At 33.9% G+C, this 22,310-nt stretch overlaps 1 protein-coding gene across 1 annotated transcript in view; it reads right to left on the minus strand.

Annotated features, from left to right (window-relative positions):
• MYO3B (myosin IIIB) overlaps nt 1-22,310 on the minus strand; it is a 679,546-nt gene that overhangs the window by 363,851 nt on the left and 293,385 nt on the right. The window contains exons 10-13 of the mRNA XM_074302208.1: nt 5,083-5,179; nt 3,423-3,539; nt 2,253-2,357; nt 475-558 (exon numbers count right to left, since the gene is read on the minus strand). Of these exons, the coding sequence (XP_074158309.1) occupies nt 475-558; nt 2,253-2,357; nt 3,423-3,539; nt 5,083-5,179 (403 nt within the window). The remainder of the gene's footprint in view (nt 1-474; nt 559-2,252; nt 2,358-3,422; nt 3,540-5,082; nt 5,180-22,310) is intronic.

The raw sequence follows: 22,310 nt of genomic DNA on the forward strand, positions 1-22,310 counted from the left end.
GGCTACATATATTAAATCTTCATCTATCTGACCATCATTGTTTTTAAAGACACTTTTCACCATCTTGAAACCAAGTTGAAAAATTTTTATTCTTAAACATTTTCTCACATACTTTATTTTTCCATCCTTTAAGTTATTCCTGGGACAATACTACAGATACTTTCCTGTTTTGCCATTTTTACTTCCTAGTATTTTAATTTGAAAATTTGAAAAATGTAATTGCATATAACAAAGTTCATGGAGGTCCTGTTTTTTCTACTACATGAAAGAATGTGGTATATTGGTATCCAAAGCAGAAACAGAAGAATCAATCAGTGAAGTTGATTTTTTTTTGCAAAAGTAAGAGTAAGTAATATATATATATATATACATATATATATATATATATATATATATATATGTAATTTTTTTTTACAAAATAATTGATTGGTCTACAATACCATCTTATCATTGTGTTCTATGACTGGTAAATACCTTTCCCAGGAAGGTCAAATGCTGGACAATCAGATGGGCACTTTCTGTTTTCCCAGAACCACTCTCTCCACTGATGATAATGCACTGGTACAATAAACAAAAGGTCAAGTATACCACTCAGGTTAAAATGAACAAAAGTAGATGTTCAACTATGATTTCTGTGTAGAATCAAGGCAGTATTAATTAATTAATAATATGCATTGATTTTTCTTAGCCATTATGCAAATCATAATTTGAAAAACTTTAAATGAAAAAAATTCAAACCAGAGGAAAAGTAAGAGTAGGAAAGCAAATCAAGGACAATGAGTTAAATTAGGGTCATATGACTAAAGAAACACTTTAGAGGAGAAGTGTTAAATATCAGCCAATAATTGGGAAATATTTAACAAAATGAAAATATAATGGAACATAAGTAATGTTAATATAAAGTTTTCTACTCAGGAACATTTATGGAATAATAATTATTATAATAACTAACATTTATATAGTGCTTATGATATATATTCCAGGCATAGTACTAAGCACTTTACAATTATTATCTCATTTGATCCTAACAAAAATCCTAGAATGTAGGTGGTATTTTTTCTTTTAAAAAAATGCAGGGATACATCACATTTATTCCCACAGCTTCAGTGCTGTTTTACAGATGAGGAAACAGACAAATGGAAGTTAAATGACTTGACCAGATTCCCAAAGCTAGAAAGTGTCTGAGGCTGGATATGAACTTAGGTTTTCCTATCTCTAACCCCAGTGCTTTATGCATTGTGACAACTAGCTACCTAATTTGGTGATCCTCATTTGTACTTGAGTTGAACACCACTGCTCTAGAAAATTAAGTAAATGGATCAATATCTGGTAAGAAAATAATTTTACATTACTGGACAATTTTTCCACTCAGAAATTCTTGCTGCCCTTCGCCCTCTGACAGTTCCACATGCGGTAAAAATCAGAACAAGGATTCCTTGCTGTCTCCCAAACTAACAGAATGTAATTCTCACACAATGTAGTTTCCCTGGACATACCCTCATTCTGCTGCTCAACAGACCTGGAAATCTTAAAGAAGTCAGCTATCCTTCTTTAGTTTGATCTCAAACACAGGAAAAATTATTCTTTCTTAAAAAAAAAAGTACAGGGATCCATCACATTCTAATTCCACAGCTTTAAAGTCAGCTCTCAGGGCAAAGGGAAGTGAAGTCAAGGATGGTCAGAGGTTGACTTTTTCACCGTTATGACATTCAACATATCACCACTATAAATAGGAAGCCCATAAAATTAATATGGATGGTCTATCTGTTCTTAACCAGCCAATAGTTGAAGGTTAGTACAGTTCTTTTCCAACCCATAATCATTTATCAGCAGCCACATTAATAGAAGTGGCCACTGTTAACCACATAAGGAAAAAAAGACCTCATTATAATAATCCTAAGATTTTAAAAAAATAATTTAATTTATATGGTAGTACATCATATTCTGATTGTAACCATCATTATATAATTAGATTTGTGTGGCTCTAGGTCTTCATTATATTCCTATTAGACATGTCCTTACTATACTGTGTCAAAGGAAATGAATGATTTTCTAGGAAGTATTTTCATCTTCTCTGCTCCTGTGACTTTTTCAGTTCTGATTGTTTGATTTGCTGTATTTTGTCCCCAACTATGATGAAAGGCTCTCTGGACAACAGGCAAGTAGCAATGTGCATGCTAAATAGAGGGAAGCCCAATAGCACAATGTGTTCCTGTTGACAGAACTAGGAATAAGGATTTATGAAGTCTTACCTGGTCTTTGCTGAAGGTTACCATGCCTTGGTAAGCAGCATCTGCTGAGGCAAATATGTGGGGAGGATTTGAGGACCGTTTCACACCATGATACAGTTTGGAAAACTATAGGAAGGAAAAATATGTTATAAAGGGGAATGAGCACTGACTTTTACAGTCAGAGACAATGTGTTCAAAGCTTTCCTCTGACACTGGGCAAATCACTAACCTTCAAACTTCAATTTTCTCCTCTGTGAAATGAGGAAATTGGACTAAATAATCTCAAAGGTTTTACTCTTATGGAATCTATAGCTTTCTATAACAATATATCTTTATCCAATAATCCCTAAATTGATGCCTGAGGCAGCTAGGTGGTATAAGGTATAAGGTATATCCAGTGTTGGATTTAGAGTTTAAAAGGCCTGCATTTGAATCTTGATTCAGATATGTTTAACTTATATTTACCTCAGTTTTCTCAACTTTGAAATGGGAGTAAGAGTAGAACCTACCTCCCAGGGTTACTGTCAGGCTCAAATGAGAATACATTCATAAAATGCTTAGCATAGTTCCTGGAACATTCTAACTGCTTAATAAATATTTCCCCCAGTTTCATAATCAGAACTTGAGTCTATGTCAGCTTGACAGTCAACTATTCCCTAGTGGAGAAAACCTCAGGGATGTATGCTTTTTGCCCCTTGTTCTATGCTTGGTCAAAGGCTTTATTTCTTTTTTAAATAAATTTTGATCCACTAAAATAATCATGTGGTTTTGGGATGCTTCATTTTTTGATATGACCAATTATGTTAATTTATGTTTTCCTAGTATTGAACCATCCTTGCACCTATGGTATAAATCTCATAAGGGATTTATGGGATTAGCCTCTTAATTTGTTAAACATAATTTCATTTAAAATTTTTGAGTTAATATTCATTAATGAAAAAATACTCTTTCCCTTCACTTCTCTCACATTTGGGAAAGATCTAAAATCATTTGTTAAAATATCTGTTTTAAAAGTCCCCATGACTCCTAGCATGCAGAGATCCAGTTTAAGAGGTAAAAGCTATAATTTGCAATATGCAGTCTTCAAAAAGCTATAAATAAGAGTTGTACTTTGTCTTCCTGCCAGGTTTTCTTTGTGATTTTTAAATTCAACAATCTAAAGGAGTGACACAGACCCAAGGCATCTCTTACCTGTGGGGAATATATATTGAGATTTTGAAAGGGATTTAGGGCTATTAAGATATCTCCAACATATGTATAAATCTGTAAGTCTGAGAAACGCTTTTGCAGCTGGTGAATAATTGTGTCCTGAAAAGAAAAAGATATTTTAAATTGAAAATTAAGTATATGGTTTTCTGATTAAGAGAGAGCCTATGATAAGAACTGAACTTACTTTTTTATATTTTTGCAACTTCTCTTATTCTGCTACTTAAAGAAAAGAACATTGTTTTTACCCAAATACCTATCAGTATATGTCTTATAATTGCCCCAGAATATAGGTTGCTTGAGGTCAGGTCCTTTTTTTGTTAATTTATGCTTAGTGCCTAGCATAGAATCTTGGTTGATTTATTGGATTGGATTATTGAAATGAATGATATTTTTCTCTCAAAGTTGTCAAATTCAATCCAAAAGTTATTTTCCTTATGACAAATAGGCATTTACTGAAAAAGAAAGGAAATTAAGAATAAATTTGAAAGGCTTGCGTGGGTTTTGGACTTCATAACAGATTCTGAAACAACCAGGGAAAATTAAAATTCTTCCTTCCTTCCTTCCTTCTTTCTTTTTCCTTCCTCCCTCCTCCCTCCATCCCCTCTCCCACCCTTCCTCCCTCTCTCCCTTCCTTCCTTCCTTCCTTCCTTCCTTCCTTCCTTCCTTCCTTCCTTCCTTCCTTCCTTCCTTCCTTCCTTCCTTCCTTCCTTCCTTCCTTCCTTCCTTCCTTCTCTCTCTCTCTCTGTCTCTCTCTCTCCATCTCTCTGTCTCTCCATCTCTGTCTTTGCCTCTGTCTCTTTTTCTATCTCTCTGTTTCTCTCTCTGTCTCTTTTCTCTGTCTCTGTCTTATCGCTGTCTGTCTCTCTGTCTTTATCTCTCTCTCTCTCTTTCTCTGTCTTTGTCTGTCTCTGTCTCTCTGTCTCTCAGTCTCCCTCCCTCCCTCCTTCCTTCCCTTTCTTTTTTTCCTTCTTTCTAACTTGCTGTGCCTGATTAAAACTTTTTGCTTAGAATTTTATTTAATGGGAAATTACTGTTGATTAAGCACACTCAAAGGAAAGACTTTATTTCATCATGCATTCCACTTCAAATTTATGTTATGGGGATGAAGAATTCAAACACTTCTTTATCATACTTCAGTGATTTAGGCATTAGAGTTAAAGTTCCCCAGAGCTAGAAGATGCAGGTCTCTTGCAATTAACAGCTCTATTAAACATGCATATTTTATACAGAGCTTATCACAGTTTTCATTCTAGAATTCAAGTTATGTTAAGCTCATTTTTCCCCTAAATATGTGGTTCTTTAATAGGAGGAAACAACTATCCTGATTTTTCAGGGATAAGTTGCAAACTTTATAAAACAGAAAATAATTTTAGTGAATGTCATTCATCATTCAGGCCTACAACAAAATGGGATTTATTGGAACTGCCTTTTTTCTTTATCACTTCATAGAATATAAATGAATGTATAATACAAGATCATAATCGCAGTAGCTTGTTATTCCCTCAGCTTCATACCAAGGCTACAAACAATTAACTTTGATGTGACTGTAGTAGAAGGAAGCCTTTAAAAGAAGGAATGAAAAATGAATTCATAGAAAATAATGCCAACAAGCATGAGAATTTTCTCTCTCTGAACACTATACCTCATCTAGAACCTCCAGATTGACCAAATCATCATCCAGGGAATATTTTTCAGTAGCTGTAACATGATAAGGTCTTCTGGTATACATGGTTTCATGCCTGCAAAATTGTAGTAAAGTGTCAGTGTTTATACAAGAAACTATGTCTCAGAAGAAGAAAGCATTCAGTCCAGAAGGCAGACACAATGATAAAAAGTCTTGTCTTAATGTTCTTTGAAAGAAAGCCTTTGTTAAAGCAGTGGACACTAAAGCTGCTAAACCTCTTGCCCAATCGATGCTCTCTCAGTATAGTACAGTATTCTTCATCTTCCATCCTTGGGTTTTTGTATGGGCTATTCATCAGGCTGGCATTAACTTCCACCTTACCTTCACTTCATGGAGTTCTCCCTCTTTCTTTAAAGATACAATTCAGACACTATCTTCTATCAGAAGCCTTACCTCATTTCACTTAACTGTTAGTTATCTCTCTGTAATGGAAACATGGATTAAAATACTCTGTGTGTGTGTGTGTGTGTGTGTGTGTGTGTGTGTGTGTGTGTATGTATGTATGTATGTATTAGATATCTTCTAGTTTCCCCCATTATAGATTGGTAGATAGATAGATAGATAGATAGATAGATAGATAGATAGATAGATAGATAAGCAGACAGAGAAGCTTAATTCAATGGGCTGCTTATTCAATTGCATGCTGAATTCTGGGCAATATATATTGTTCATCCATTTTGTTTTTCCCCTATAGATGTAGGAAATGACTAAATAAATAAGGATATTATTGAGGAGCCCCTGGAAAATTATTAAGCTCTGTACCTTCCACAAAAATTATCCTAATAAAGAATATTTTTCCAAAGCATTTTGCCATTTTTCAAGCTTTAAAGCACAACCTCTAGGACTATTGTGAGCCTCAAGAGAAATAATGCATATAAAGAGCATTGTAAACTTCAAAGCAATATAAAATAAATACCAGGTGCTCAAGAGTAGGCCATCCATAGGTAGGGTAATATAATAAAAATAACAATTCTATCTAAATCTACTTCCTCAGTGCTATACCAATCAAACTATCAAGAAATTATTTTATAAAGGTAGGGAAAATAATAACAAAATTCATCTAGAAGAACAAAAGATCAAGAATATTAAATAAATGAAAAAATGCAAAGGAAGATGGTCTAGCTGTACCAGACCTAAAACTATATTGTAAAGTGGTGGTCATAAAAACTTTTTGGTCCTGGCTAAGAGTAAAGAATCAATGAGATATGTAAGAATCCTAAAACACAATAGTCCATGACTATAGTAACCTAGTGTTTGATAAACCCAAAGACTTCAGTTTCTAGGATAAGAATTCACTATTTGACAAAAATTGCTGGGAAAACTGGAAAAATCATTGTATGGTAGAAACTAGATATTGAAAATATCTAGTACCTTAAACCGAAATAAGATCAAAATGGGATTCTGATATAGACATAAAGGGTCTAAAAGCAAAATGGGAGGAAGGGTTACTCTACCTCTCAGATCTGTGGAGAATGGAGTAATTTATGGCCAAAGAAGAACTAGAGAACATTATGAAATGCAAAATGGGTAATTTTGATTACATTAAATAAAAAGTTTTTGCACAAACAAACCACTGCAACTAAGATTAGAAAGAAAACAGAAATCTAAGAAAACATATTTTATATCTAGTGTTTCTAATAAAGGCCTGCTTTAAAAAATACATAGAGAATTGATTCAAATTTATATGAACACAAGCCATTCCCCAGTTGATAAAAGGTCAAAGAATATGGACAGACACTTTTCAGATAAAGAAATTAAAGTCATTTTTAGTCATATGAAAAAAAAATCTCTATTACTTAGAGAAATGCAAATTAAGACAACACTGAGGTACTACTTCATCCTTCTCAGATTGGCTAAGATGACAGGGAAAGATAATGATAAATGTTAAAGGGAATGTGGGAAAACTGGTAACTAATGCATTGTTGGTGGAGTTGTGAACTGATCCAACCATTCTGAAGCACAATTTGGAATTATGCTCAAAGGGCTCTCAAACTGTGTATACCCTTTGTTCCAGTAGAGTCTTTACTAGGTCTGTATTCCAAAGAGATCATAAAAGAGGGGGGAAAATCCACATATGCAAAAATGTTTATAACAGCCCTTTTTGTAGCAGCAAGGAACTAGACATTGAGTAGATACACATCAGGTGGGGAATAATTGAGTAAGTTACAGTATATGAATATAACGGAATATTATTATTCTATAAGAAATAAAAAGCAGGCTGGGGAAAAAGAAAAGCCTGGGAAGACTTATATGAACTGATGCTAAGTGGAGTGAGCAGTATCAAGAAAACTTTGTATACAAAAACAAAATTATATGATGATCATCTGTGATAGGCTTGGCTCTTTTCAACAATGAGGTGATTCAAGGCAATTCCAATAGATTTGTGATGGAAAAGTACCATCAACATCCAGAGAGAGAATTATGGAGACTGAATATTGATCAAAACATCATATTTTAACCTTTTTGTTGTTTGCTTGTATTTTTTTCTTGTGTTTTTTTTCTTTTGATCTTATTTTTCTTGCACAGCATGACAAATATGGAAATATGTTTAGAAGAACTGCACATGTTTAACCTATACTGGATTGCTTGCTTTCCAGGGGAGGGAGGGTCGGGGAAGGGAGGGAGAAAAAATTTTGAATACAAGATTTTGCATAGATGAATGTTAAAAACTATCTTTGCTTGCATTTGGAAAAATAAAAGGCTATTTTAAAAGCACTATAAAAATATAAGCTTTTATGTAAATGTTACCATTATAATTAATGTGGATACCTCTCTTCTTTGGGGGAAGAAGAAGCTGCAAAGGGCAGTTAAGTGGCACAATGGATAAATGCTGCTGGATCTGGAGTCAGGAAGGCCTGAGTTCAAATCTCACCTCAGAAACTTACAATTTGTATAACCTTGCATAACTTAATCCTGTTGGCCTGTTTCCTCATTTGTAAAATGAACTTGAGAAGGAAATGGAAGAACTCTGAAGGATCTTTGCCAAAAAAAAATACTAAATAGGATCGTGAAGAATCTTACATGACTGAAATGAACACATAATATATATGCAAAAAATATGATCCATGATATACATTGACAATACTTTTCATATGCATGTTTCTAATGCCTTAATTGACATGAATTTTTAGTGGATCATTGGATATCGCTTTTGAAGCCATTATATAAAATTATGAGTTTAAAATATGTATAAAGAAATTTGTTTTAGGTGAATCTTTAAGGCTTCATTTTATTCTGCTGAATCAATTGCTCTTTGGTTGCTTTGGAGGTTTGAGAGAAATCAACGAGAAGAGAATATAATAGGGTCTTATATTTTAAGCATTACTCCAACAGTGACATGACTGGGAAAGTGATGATTGATTTAGAAAATCTTCTGCAAAAGACCACCTGTTCTCCTTCAATATTTTCATCAGAAATTGCATTTTGTCATCAGCCTATTATCATAAAGATTTTATGGAGCCAAGAAAATAGATATGTAAGTCAGTAGTCATTATCTTTTTGGTTATATTTTGGGGTAATAATATAATATTTTCCACTCTTAGATATTTTGAAAATTAATGAATAGACTCATAGAGTTATGGAGTTTAGAATTTAAAGGGATCTTTTTTGAGATAATCTAGTCCCTTAGATTGCAGATGAGGAAGCTGAGATCTACTTTGGAAAAAGAAATGTTCATTTTATTTGGTATTTGTGTTCAGAATTTTAAAAGAATAATTTAAAAAGTAATTACATTGTTGCCCAAGAATTGCTTTTCTACATATTTGATTGGGTGTCTCAGTTCTTTCTAACTTGTCTCCTTTACTGAAATTACTAGTTCTTAATGTAGTTTTTGGGTTACTGATGTAATAAAATTCCAAGTATGGTTCCAAGTATGTTGGGTTGGGGTGGTATAAGTTAATAGTCTGTCTTTTCATCTTTACACTTTTCTTTTCTATTAGCATTTTATTTTGAACTTTGCTTTAGCAAGACAATCATACAATTATGCTTAAAAAGCTGATTCTGGAAGTATTTTTATTTGGTTACGAAAGCATATCTATTAAGGCCTCCTATTTCTAAGGATTCATATTAAGACAATAGTTTTTGTTCTGAAATCTTTGGGCTTACCCGAAGGAAGAAAAACCCCATCAGTATTTAATCAAATTCTAAAAAAACAATATCCTTCACAGTCATCTTCTTCCTCTACTGCCACTCCTATCCCCTTGTTAAAGACCTAAATATTTTCTAAAAAGAAACTTGATCAAAGTTCAGAAAGAAACTCCCTAAGAATCAATGAGGGTGATGATCAGAAGATCCTTATTATCCCTGGATTAATCTAATTCAGAGTAGTATTTCTTTCTCCAACATTAACAAGACTGAATGGCTTTTAGGAAAATTGTTCTCCAAGGTGCCCTGGCATTTAATATTATGCTGTTATATTATATTTGTTATTATAAGTTAATGTTATTTTAAGTAAATCTAAATCCCAAAATTAAACTTTGTATCTTTATTTTGCCTTTCAATAGATTTTTTTGTCTATTTCACTGTCACTAGAAAAATGTGGCTTAGACAGAGATTTTCAATAAGCAAGGGAATCTCCATATTTGGATTCTTTTTTTTCTAAGCAACTGTGTGTCAATTGATAAAATTTTAACTCTGAATCAAGAGTTTAGAATTGTGTCAAAGTGATAAATTTTTCTTTAAATAAGTAACCAGTCATTTTCAAAGGACAGTTTTCAGTGGATACCAAATCTGTGGTCTACTAATTGGCTCCATAAAAAAATTAGTCATGATAAATAGGCAATAGGCTACTGAACAGTCCATAAATCTGGGTTCTTTCATTTTTCAATGCTGTGCCATATTTTCCAACATTGTTTTCAATTTTATAGTTATTTTTCCCTTCACATTAATGCCAGAAAGTATTAATGTATATGTTGATTTGTTTTATCTTGTTATGGTCTTTATAGAATTTTTCTTCTTGTTGCAGTTATTTTCATGGTTGTTTGTTTTTAGTCATCAATAAATGATTATGGAATGTAGTAGGAAAGTATTTAAGTGCTTCTCTTCTACTTGGGGAATAAGATATTCAGAAATATATACACACGATAATTAGAGGAGAAAGCAGGACACAAATAATTATTAGAAGAATTACTCAAGATTTCCCATAGGAGATGATATATAAGCTAAATCATAAAGGGAACTAGAAATTCTAGGAGATAGAAGTAGAGGAGTGTTTTCCAGGCAGGGGGAACAAATAAAGGTACAATAATACAGATTTTGTAATTATGGTGAAATCAGCTTGTAAAGATCATAGAATCAACTATTTACAACTGGAAAGCACCTCAAAGACCATCTGGAACAACACCTGCATTTTACAAAATAAGAAACTCAGGCTGAGAGAAGCAAAATTACCTGTATAAAGTCATACAAGTAGTAAGTGTGATAGGGGCTTCTCTGACACCACAATTAGTGTTTGTTTATTTTTCTCACTGGGTAGAGTCAAATTATAAAGGGTCTTAAATGCCAAGATGAAGAGTTAATATTTCATCCTAGAAGCAATAAGAAAAACTGAGGTTTCTTGAACAGGGGGCAGTATGATCAGATTTGTACTTTGAAAAAATTGTTTTGGCAGCATGTAGGATGATTCGGAAGCTGTGGTAATAGTTGAAATGAGAAGGGATTGAGGAACTAAATTAGAGAAATGTCCACATGAGTAGATAGAAGAAGATGCAATAGATGCAACATATATATGAATAATAATAATGGTAAAAAATAATAATTACTCAAAGATTAAGTAGAGACCTTTAAAAAGTTGTTGGTGCCTTTTCCTTTTTAGACCACAATATGTTTTCTGATATATACTCCTTCCATCTCCCACACCCTTCCTTAAAACAAGAAAAACAGATAAGCAAGACTAACCAACAAAACTTCTTCTTTTGATAATGAATATAATTTCTATCATTTCACCAATCCCCCACCTCCTTGCTAGCAATAGAAGGCAGATATGTTTCATCATTTGTTCTCCACAACAAAGACTAATTATCATAAGCAACCAGATTTTGGTGTTGCATTTCTTTTCATTACTATAGTTATTATATATATATATATATATATATATATATATATATATATATATATATATATATATATATATATATATATATATATATAATTTTCCTGGATTTGGATTTGTTCTATATTAATACACACAAATCTTTTCTGAGTTCCTCATATTCATTGTTTCTTATGTTGTAAAATTATTCCATTTCATTTATTCAATCTTTTCACATACTTTTCAGGATTTTTTCTACAGCAAAACAAAACCATTTTATGAATATTTTGGGAAACCTTTTTTTTCTGTCTTTGATCAAATTAGAGTATATACACAGTGGTAGGGCTGCTAGACCAAAATGATGGTTTTGTGTTGTGCTATGGGAGCCATCTGATCTAATCCAGACCTGTAGAAAGGATCTCTTCGAGAGAATGATGATACAAGGAGACTGAGAGGCAGTTGCATTGTCTGACCTCTCTCCTCTTCTCTCTGCCTCAAATTTATTTCATTCCCAGTCTACAAACATCACCTGTGTCAGTAAAGACTGTCCCGCAACTCCCTCAAAGTGTCACAATCCACAGCAGCAGAGGCTCTCAGAGAATTGACCTGCCCCTTACAATGAAAGGGACAAGATAGGTTAACTGCTTGGGGGAGAGGGTTTGCTTGTATCTCTGCAGATGGAGAAGGAATCAGATGAGTGCTAATGAGCTGTATTTGCCTTGTCCATCAGAGAGAAAAGAAAATCCAAGAAATATCTGGTGGTTCCATCTCTGTGCCACTGAAAAAGCATGACAGTGAACATCCAAAATTGCCAATGAGACTGCTGCAGGATTTCAAAACCAGCAGGAATCATTGGATTCCCTGACATATGATGAGACTGTTGTAGGACTTCAAAATCTATAGGAAACATTAGATTTCCTGACACATGAAGCAATAGACAATTGGTTTTGGACTATCTCTTGGCTGGTGAAGGAGATATATGTATGAGTGTTATTTATATACCCTCCTTTTAGGACTAATGGACATGTATATTCATATTGTTTGTTATATCACTATGTTGATTCATGTTGTTTGTTACATCACTCTAGTCTGTGTTATATTACTATGTGCTTGTGTAATATCTCCCATGCTGATGGATTTATGTATGCCTGTTTCAATTATCTTTCAGCCCAAAGGAAACCTGCTAACAATATCTGGTTTGACTTTCCCTTTGGTTTTTTCACCTCCCTTCCTGAGAAGTCAGGGAGGGCATGACCACCTGTGTTCTACAACAAAAGAAAGGGGGAGAAGTAAAGGACAGCAGATATTAGGGAACTCCGAAAAAAGTATACTTGAAGCAAAGATATTTTCAGCAGGGTATTAACCCAGTGTGATTGATGAGATGATGGTTCTCTAGTTCACATATACTTGATATTTAGCATGGTAATATAATAGTTCTACAGGTGGCACATACTCAGTATGCTGTAATGATGTAATTGTAATAGGGTATTTAAGGGCTGAGAGAAGTGGGCTCAAAGGCAGACTCAGACTGAGACTGGTTGAGACTGGCAGACTGTCAGACTGCTGGAAAAGACTGGGTCAGACTGTGACAGACACAGACTGTGAAGGAGACAATAAAGACTTTAGACTCTATTCCTATCAATCCTTGTGGTGACTATCCTGCTGAGACCAAGGCCATCAGAGGACCTCTAGAAAGTTGGCTTGGACATTATAGTTTTGTGACTTATTTTGCATAATTCCAAACTGTTTTCCAGAGTTACTTGACCAATGCAAAACTCTATCTATCAGTAGTATATATCTCCCTTTTCATAGATCCTCCAATATTTTATCATCTTTTTCAACTTGATTATTGTAAGTAAAAACCACAAAGTTGTTTTATGTAGAGCACCACAGATAGTGGGGGAACTCTGGATGAAGTATAAGACCCTTCAGCACAGAGAGAAACTGCTGACAATGTCTGGTTTGACTCCTTAGCTCCCCTAAGAGCTCTCAGCCTTCCTGAGAAATCAGGGGGCAGTGACAACCTGTGTTGTAATTGAAGCAAACTGATACCAGATGGCAAAGAGTGATATCAGGTGGCAAATTACATACTATAGCAAGTTGTTTATGTGGTTCCACGTGTGCAGTATATACTTTGCTTTGGTTACATAAGGGTATTAGGGTATATAAAGGGGGAAGACCTTGGAATAACAATCCCCAGGATTCTCACCTCATCACTTCTCCACTAGAATGATGTGTTTCAACCATCCCGGCATTGGGTCTCTAGAAAGCATGGAATATTTTGTCACCCCAACTTGGGGGTTCTACAAAGCAGGAAACAAGAGTTTTAATTTACTGTTTTAGTGATTTCAAGCATATTTCCAGATGGTTTATGATAGCATTTATTCTTTAGAACACTGTTCATACAACATAGACTACTTACATATTGAGAAATAGTTTTTTGAAATTTACTACATATCTTGGGTACCAGATTTTTTATAATGGAAATTGACCTAAAGCTTTCCACCTATTAACAGTTTTTCTTCTTATTCAAGCTACATTGATTTTACTCTTGTAAATACTTTTTAAAAACTTTATATAACTCAAATTGCCTATTTTATTTATCACAATCACTTTAATACATTGTTCTCTTAACAAGTTCTGACCATAAACACATATCTGAAAGATACTTTCTTCTTTTGTTCTTTTCATTTTTTTCTGGATGTGATAATTTTTATTTAAGTATTCATTATTATTGAATATATTACAAAATATAGGTCTAGATTTATTTTATTCCAAGTTGATTTTGAATATTACCAGGTATTCTTATTAAATAGGGTTTCCTTCTAGTAGTTTATATTCTTGGACTTTTCAAAGGCTGGGCTATTGTATTTGGTTGCTGCTGTAGTTTGTTGAACTAATCTGTTACACTCATCTAATTTGTAAGATTTTTTAACTAGTACCAAATGTGATGATGAGCAGTGACTTTTTTCAACAACATTACAGAAAAATAGGCAGCTAACAGGGAGAACATGTAAAACATCCTCTCCAGGGATAGAAATTATATACTATAAACACATCAGAAGAAGAAATACAACCATTGCCTGACTCTATCCCTTCTGCCTTTCATAACAATCACCATCAGAGCATCAGAAAAGGACACCCACTGAGCTACAGCTCTACCCTACTGGGTGACATTTAGCTCTGATCTGCAGTGACAGGTTCTGACAGATTGCTTTTGCATGAGTTCCCATGTAGAAAGTTGGAGTCATATGATTAAATTCTCCTAACCAATGACGCACACTGTTAAAGACAGCAGGAAGGGAAGGCAGCAGTGACGCACTCAAAAACTCTGCATATTAAGTCATATATTTGGAATTTAAAGGCAATTTTCAAAGAAAAAAAAAGTTATTTTTGCCACTTCTTTGACTGTCAAGTTTTGGTTTTATAACCTAGCTTCTGTGGTATTCCCATTCTTGATTTAGGAATGGGATTCCAGGGGGCAATAACATATTCACTGGGAGGGAATGTGCTAAGAATGGCTATCTTGTAGTCAGTGACACTCATTTTCAATTGTGCCATCTTTAAGGGCCACAATGAGATAAGGAATGAGATAAGATCTCTTTAAGTCCTTTAACTTATACACTGGCAGGTGCTGCATGCAGGACTAGAGACAGACAGGAGAGGGTCATGTATGTCCTGAATGGAAGAAAATGTTCTATCCTGGATCTCTGTCAAACATTCAATTAAGAATTCTAGCATTTATAGCAAAATAAGTTATGGTAGATGTGTGAATATGTGTGTGCCAGTCAAAAAAGTATTTATTAAATGCTTTCTATGTGTCAACACTGTGCTAAATATTGGAAATGCAATTACAAGCTACATTCCTTCTCTCAAGGAGCTTGCTACTAAGCAGAGGTGAGAAAGGTGATACCTGGAATGAGGAATGTCTAATTTGGGATCTTTCCTACAAATAAAGTTTCCTGGAAGAACTCACTAATGGGAGAAGGAACCTGGAGAAGTAGAATGAAGAAGCAACCGAAGAATGACAGCTCAGCCCAGAGAATGTGTATACACATGTTTGTGTGCACACATAAACATGTGTTTGAAAGAAAGGCTGGAATCATTGTGAAATAGATTGGAGCAGATGTTGTAGGTATAGATAACATTAAGAAACTGTTGGGGATAGGGATGTAAAGAATCCAAAGAGAGTAAGCAGTGGGATAAAGATTATAATCTTGTAGAGGAGAAAGAATAATCTAAAGATCCATAGAGAACAGCAATAAGAAACTAAAAATATATAAGAAAGATAATTTTGATTATAATAAGGTAAAAAGTTTTTGTACAAACAAAACTAATGCAGACAAAATTATAAGGGAAGCAATAAATTGGGAATTCATTTTTACATTTAAGGGTTCTGATAAAGGCCTCATTTCTAAAATATATAGAGAATTGACTCAAATTTGTAAGAATTCAAGCCATTCTCCAATTGACAAATGGTCAAAGAATATGAACAGATTGGCTAAGATGACAGGAAAAGATAATGATGAATATTGGAGGAGATGTGGGAAAACTGAGACACTAATACATTGTTGGTGTAACTTGAATGGAACCAGCCATTCTGGAGAGCAATTTGGAACTATGTTAAAAAAAAAAAAAAGGTATCAAACTGTGCATACCCTTTGATCCAGCAGTGTTTCTACTGGATCTATGTTCCAAAGAGATATTAAAGGAAGGAAAGGGACCCACGTATGCAAAAATATTTGTGGCAGCCCTTTTTGTAGTGGCTAGAAACTGGAAACTGATTGGATGCCTATCAGTTGGAGAATGGCTGAATAAATTATGGTATAGGAATGCTATGGAATGTTATTGTTCTATAAGAAATGATCAGGAGGATGATTTTAGAGAGGTCTGGAGAGACTTACATGAACTTATGTTAAGTGAAATGAGCAGAACCAGGAGATCATTGTATACAGTAACAACAATGCTATTTGACAATCAATTCTGATAAATGTGACTCTTTCCAACAATGAGATGATTGATGCCAGTTTCAATGGTCTTGTGATGAAGAAAGCCATCTACACTCAGAGAGAGGACTGTGAGAACTGAATGTGGATCACAACATAACATTCTCACTCTTTTTGTGATTGTTTGCTTGCATTTTGTCTTCTTACTTTATTTTTTTATTTGATTTTTCTTGTGCAGCAAGAGAATTGTATAAATATGTTTGTATATATTGGATTTAACATATATTTTAACATGTTTAACATATATTGATTTGCTTGTCATCTAGGGGACAAAGTGGGGAGAAGAAGAAGAAAATAGTAGGATATGCAAGTTTCAATGTTGTCAAGTTATCCATGCATATGTTTTGAAAATAAAAAAAGCTTTATAAATTTAAAAAAAGTGGTGGTGGGGAGTTTACTATGGAAGTATGATTGGATGGGAAAGGGTAGATGCAGTTCCTGTGGCCAACAGTGACCATCCTCACACAGGATTCACCTCTGATTCTGGGATCCATAGATCACCTTGTGCATCTTAAGTAAAGGAATAGTCTGTACCATGTGGAGGGAGGAGAATTAGGAAGAGAAAGGATAAGGGACTCTGAACTGGTGTAGAGTGGGGAGATGGGGGATAGGAAGGGTTATGCTACAGCCAGCTCTGAGATGCAGTAGCTAAATGTTTAATCTGATAATTTACTTCTCAGAAATTGGCAAATACTATAAATTGGCTTAGAATCAGGATGACTCATGTTCCTGAATTCAAATCTGGTCTCAGATTAGCTGTGTGACTCTGGGCACAGCTGTTTCCTCATCTATCAAATTAGCTGAAGATAGAAATGGCAAACTAGTATCTTTACCAAGAAAACCCTAAATAGGAGCACAAGAATCAGACACAACTGAATAACAACAGAAGTGACAAATCCTTTTATAAATACTCCTAAGATTGTTAAAAGTCAGTTTTAGTGTGATAAACGAATAGTTTTACCTTGTATCAGTTATTCACCAAGGCAACTATTCTTAGTCACACAAGATCATAAAATCTTTTTTGTATTTCATTCATGTATGCATATGTATGTATGTATATGTGTTTATATGTTTGCCTTGGAATATAGTCTTCCTCATAAAACCCATTAATGTTCTTCCCATTTTCCCCATTTTTATCTCCCTTTTCCTAGCTCTCCAAGTGCATTCCTCTTCTCCACCCTCCATTCTTTTGAGATCATCACGACATAATAGAATCTATGCTCTCTAATTAAACTCCTTCTAAAATGATGATAAAATTTTGAGGGGCTACACATATATCCTTACATTTTTAAGCTTCTCTTGAGCAATGGGCAACAGAGCTGCCAGGTAGCACCTGTTCGTACTCTCAGAAATGATTCAAGGATCCCCTGGGATCTCCTGGGATTTCTTTCTGCCCTAGTACTTCTTACCTCAGTCAGCCTTCTTCTCATTTTTGCATGCTGTAATGTTTCCTATCCTTCACTCCTGCTTCAGTGTGTTTCTATTGAAGCCCCGAACCAATGTTTAAGACCGTTCTATCTTGCTAAGGTGCTCCAAACTGGACAAAAAAATCATGGTGACTTCTTTTTTTTTTTTTTTTTTTCAAATTTAGATTAGTAGAATGTTTCAAGCATAGTGTCACATAAGCTTTAAATTCCTTGCCAGACTCATCAGTCTAATATCCTACAGTTATGCTACAAGTGAGTAGATAGAATTGAAATAATTTTAATGACCAAAAAGACATCACAATTAATATGAATTAAAATGTCTTCTAAACAATATATCAGAGAAATAAATTAGACATTAACTTCAAATAGTGAAACATATGTTTGCTTTAGATCAGGATTTTTACCCCTGCCTTTTTTACTTCGGTTGGATGTATTTCTAGGACTCTTTTTTTTAAGTTGGTTGGGATCCAGAACTTTAAAAAGAAGGGGGGGGGGGGGAAAGAGGAGACTATAGCAGATTCCCAGGACAATGATAGTTTCTTTAGCAGATCTGTTGATGAGCCACACTAAGAAATATTATCTAGGTGTCAATCAATCTGAATTCCTCACTTGGCAGCATCATTGTTAGAAATATTAGGAGAAAGTGTACATAGTATGGTAGTTACTATATATTATGTACTGATCTATTCCATTGATCTATCACTCTATCTCTTAACTCATACCAGTTTGTTTTGGTGATTACTATCTTATATAGTTTGAGATCTGGTACTACTTGGCCATTTCCCTTCACATTTTCCAGATGAATTTAATACTAATTTTTCTAGTTCTAGAAAATATTTTGGTAGTTTAATTGGTATAGTACTAAGTAAATTAATTTAGGTAAAATTGTCATTATTATCATGTTGGCTCAGCCTATCCATTAGAAATTAATATTTTTTAATTGTTCAGATTTTACTTTATTAGTGAGAAAAGTATTTTGTGATTATGTTCATATAATTCTTGAGTTTATCTTGGCAAGTAGATTTCTAAGTATTTTATATTGTCTAAAGTTATTTTAAATAGAGTTGCTCTTTCTGTCTCTTGTTGCTGGACTTTAATAATAGCATATAAAAATGCTGGTGATTTTCTATCCTGAAATTTTTGCTAAAGTATTTAATTATTCCAACTAGTTTTTTAGTTGATTATCTAGGATTTTCCAGGTACGTCATCATATGATTTGCAGAAAATGATAGTTTTGTTTCCTCATTGCCTATTCTAATTCCTTCAATTTCTTTTTCCTTTTATTATAGATATCATCAACATTTCTAGTACAATACAATACTGAATAATAGTGAAGAGATTAATAAAAAGAAAAAAAAAAGCCAACACCCAACCAAATGAATTAATTAATGGTTTATCTGTTTTTCCCCCCTATAAACAGTTCCTACTGTTATTTATTGGCTGTATGGTTTTCTTACTTTCAATTTTATTAATCTCTCCTTTGATTTTCAAGATTTCCAATTTGGCTGGGAATTTAAAATTTTTCCCAATTGTTTTTGGTTGTGTGCCCAATTCATTAGTCCAATCTTTCTTCATTTTATTGATTTAAGTGTTTAGAGATGTGTTGTTTTGATTGCATCCCATAAATTCTGGTATGTATGCTGTCTCATTTTTGTCATTCTTTTTTAATGAAATCATTGTCTCTATCCTTTGTTCTTTTATCTATTTATTCTTTAGGATTAGATTATACACTTTCTAGTTAATTTTCCATCTATGTTTTCATAGAGCTTTATTGAATGTTATTGTTATTGCATTATGATCTGAAAAGAATGCATTTAATATTTCTGCTTTTCTACATTTGGTTGTGATACATGGCCAATTTTTGTGTACCTTGACCTGGGAGCTCTGAAATTTGACTATATATTCCCAGAAGCTTTCATTTTGTGATCTCTTTCAGGAGATAGATGAATTCTGTCAATTTCTATTTTACTCTTTGGTTCTAGGATGTCAAGGCAATTTTCCTAAATGATATCTTGAAATCAAATGTCTGGGCTCTTTTTTGTCATGACTTCTAGGTAGTCCAATAATTTTAAAATTATCTCTCCTTCTGGACCCTTTGTCATCTGGGCTGTCATGCCCCAAGAAGTCATCATCTCTGAGGCAGTCACCCCCAACATCTGCTCTGCTGACCTGCCTGGGTGTCACCTGTGTTGGACTGCATTCTAATTGCATCCCCATAAAATAGACCTTTCCTTTTTCTTCTAAGTCTTCTTGGAATGGAAATGTGTTTTACCTTGTCTTTCTGTTGATTCTGCCATTCCAGAATTCACTTTGAAGCATTATTTTAAAGTTGTTTGGAGGAAATTTGGGAGAGCTTGGACAAATAACTGCCTTAACTTGGCCATCTTGAATTTGCCTCAAAACCCAGGAAATCTTACATGAACCGATACAAAATGAAGTTAGTAGAATCAGGAAAATACTATGTACAGTAACTACAATATTATAATGATGATGAACTGTGAAAGACTAACTATTCTTATCAAAACCATGATCCAAAGCATCCAGAAAGAGAACTAATAAATTCTGAGTGCATATTGAAGCACAATTTTTTTGATTTTATTTATTTATCTTGTTTTGTATGTGTGTGTAGTCTTTTGCAGCATGGCTAATATGGCTGGGGAGCTAGTTAAGGGGAGAAAAAAGGTGTATATATATATATATATATATATATATATATATATATATATATATATATATATATATATATATATATATATATATGTTTTTTTTTCAGACTCAGAGAGGTATGAAAGACCAAAGCCCAATATAAGGAAACCTGGAACTAACAATCAATTAATAAACACTTATTAGATGCCTACTAGGTGCCAAGCATTGTGTTAAGTGCTGGGAATACAAAAAGAAGCAAAAGATAGTTCCTGACCTGAAGGATACAATATATAAATATATACAAAGCAAAGTATAGGATAAAATAGAAAACAATTAACAGAGGTAAGTCAATTAAGAAGAATTGAAAAAGGCTTCCTGTGGAAGATATAATTTTACTTAAGATTTAAAGGAAGTCAAGGAAGTCAGTAATTGGAGTAGAGCATTTTGAGCATAGGGGGATGTAGAGACAGAAAGAATGTCCAGAGGTGAGAGATGAAGTGTGTTGATAATAGAACAACAGGAAGGCCAGTATCACTGAAACAAAGAGTAAGTACTATGGAGTAAGATGTAAGAAGATTGGAAAGGTAAGACAGGATTAATTTAAGAAGGATTTTGAATGCCAAACAGGGCATACTTTTATCCTAGAGGCAATAGGAAAACTTTGGTATTTATTAAGGGGATAACATAGTTGGATCTGCATTTTTGGTACCATGCTGTTTTCTTTCAAAATTTAGATAAAGTACTACTTGCTTACTTCATGAAGACTCCTTATCCTGATCTTAAGCATTTACCCTCATCTTATTTTGCATTATATTTTTTATGAATGTATAAAGATTATAAATAGGGGAATCTTTCTGTTTATAGCTCAATCTTCTTTCCACATTCTATTTTGGTAAAGGAGACTAATGATATTACTCAGTGTGCTCCTTTAGAAAGTTTAGGTGCTGTCAGAATTGTCTTGGTCATAATTGGTTGAGAAAGCAGAAATACAATAGCAATTGTGACCCAGACATAAGGGCCTATAAGAATTGGTGTTTAGATATAAGCAAGTTCTTGTTCCTAATCCCATTATTTGCAATTTTTTCCTGACTGATTGTGGGTACACTTTCAGAAATTTAAAGAAAAAGTCTTCCTGGATTTCAACTTTCTGAAAGTGAGAAAAAAAATGTTTTCTCATAATGGAAAGTTACCTAAAAATTGCTCTATTTTGGCCCAAATATTCCAGTTTTTGTTTTTGTTTTTAAAGAGAGAAACACCAGCAGTAAGATGATACACGTAAAAGAATCTCAAAGTTGTAAAGCACATAAATACCAGATAATTGTAATGTCTCCTTCTCAAAGACAAAATAATGACTTGTAAGTACATGGTTGTTATTGGGGAAAGGACCAAGGAATGTAAGTGATAAAAAACAAGTAACAGATTGAGGGAGAAAACATCTTACATGTTTGGGGGTAAAGGGGTAGGGGAGAAGGAGGGCATAAGTCACAAAGAGTAAATGGTCTCAAAGAGTAAAAGAGGACTGGAAAGGAATCATAAGAGAGAGGTCTGAGAAGCTTTCTGGAGGATTGAGAGGAAAAGAAGTGGAGAATGATGGAAGAAATGCAAGATGTTTATGAATGACAATTTATCCCATTCAACAGCCAAGGTAGAGTCCTTTACAGTGGTTCTATGTTGCCTCTTTTGCAGTTATAGCTCTGCTACTATGAATTCAAATAGTAAATACTTAGAATGCAAAGTTTTAGGGCATATGTATCTCAATCCTATTCATCTAGGTCATTGGTATCACAGTTTTATTGTTGTTGCTGAATCATTTCAGTTGTGTCCAACTCTTCATTACCTCATTTTGGGTCTTCTTGGCAAAGATCCTGGAGTATTTTACCATTTCCTTCCCCAGATTATTTTCCAGATGTGGAAATTGAGATAAACAAGATTAAGTGACTCCATGGGCAAATTTCTTAGCTTCTCCATCAGCTTAGAACAAATTTCTAAGATGGCAAGATCCGAAAAAGTGCTGACAAACATTAGTAGAAGTTTTCTCACATGTGAGTTTCTAGTTCCAGTCCCTATCCCTATTAAAAA

This window comes from Sminthopsis crassicaudata, chromosome 3 (assembly GCF_048593235.1).
Source record: "Sminthopsis crassicaudata isolate SCR6 chromosome 3, ASM4859323v1, whole genome shotgun sequence".
Taxonomy (NCBI): Eukaryota; Metazoa; Chordata; class Mammalia; order Dasyuromorphia; family Dasyuridae; genus Sminthopsis; species Sminthopsis crassicaudata.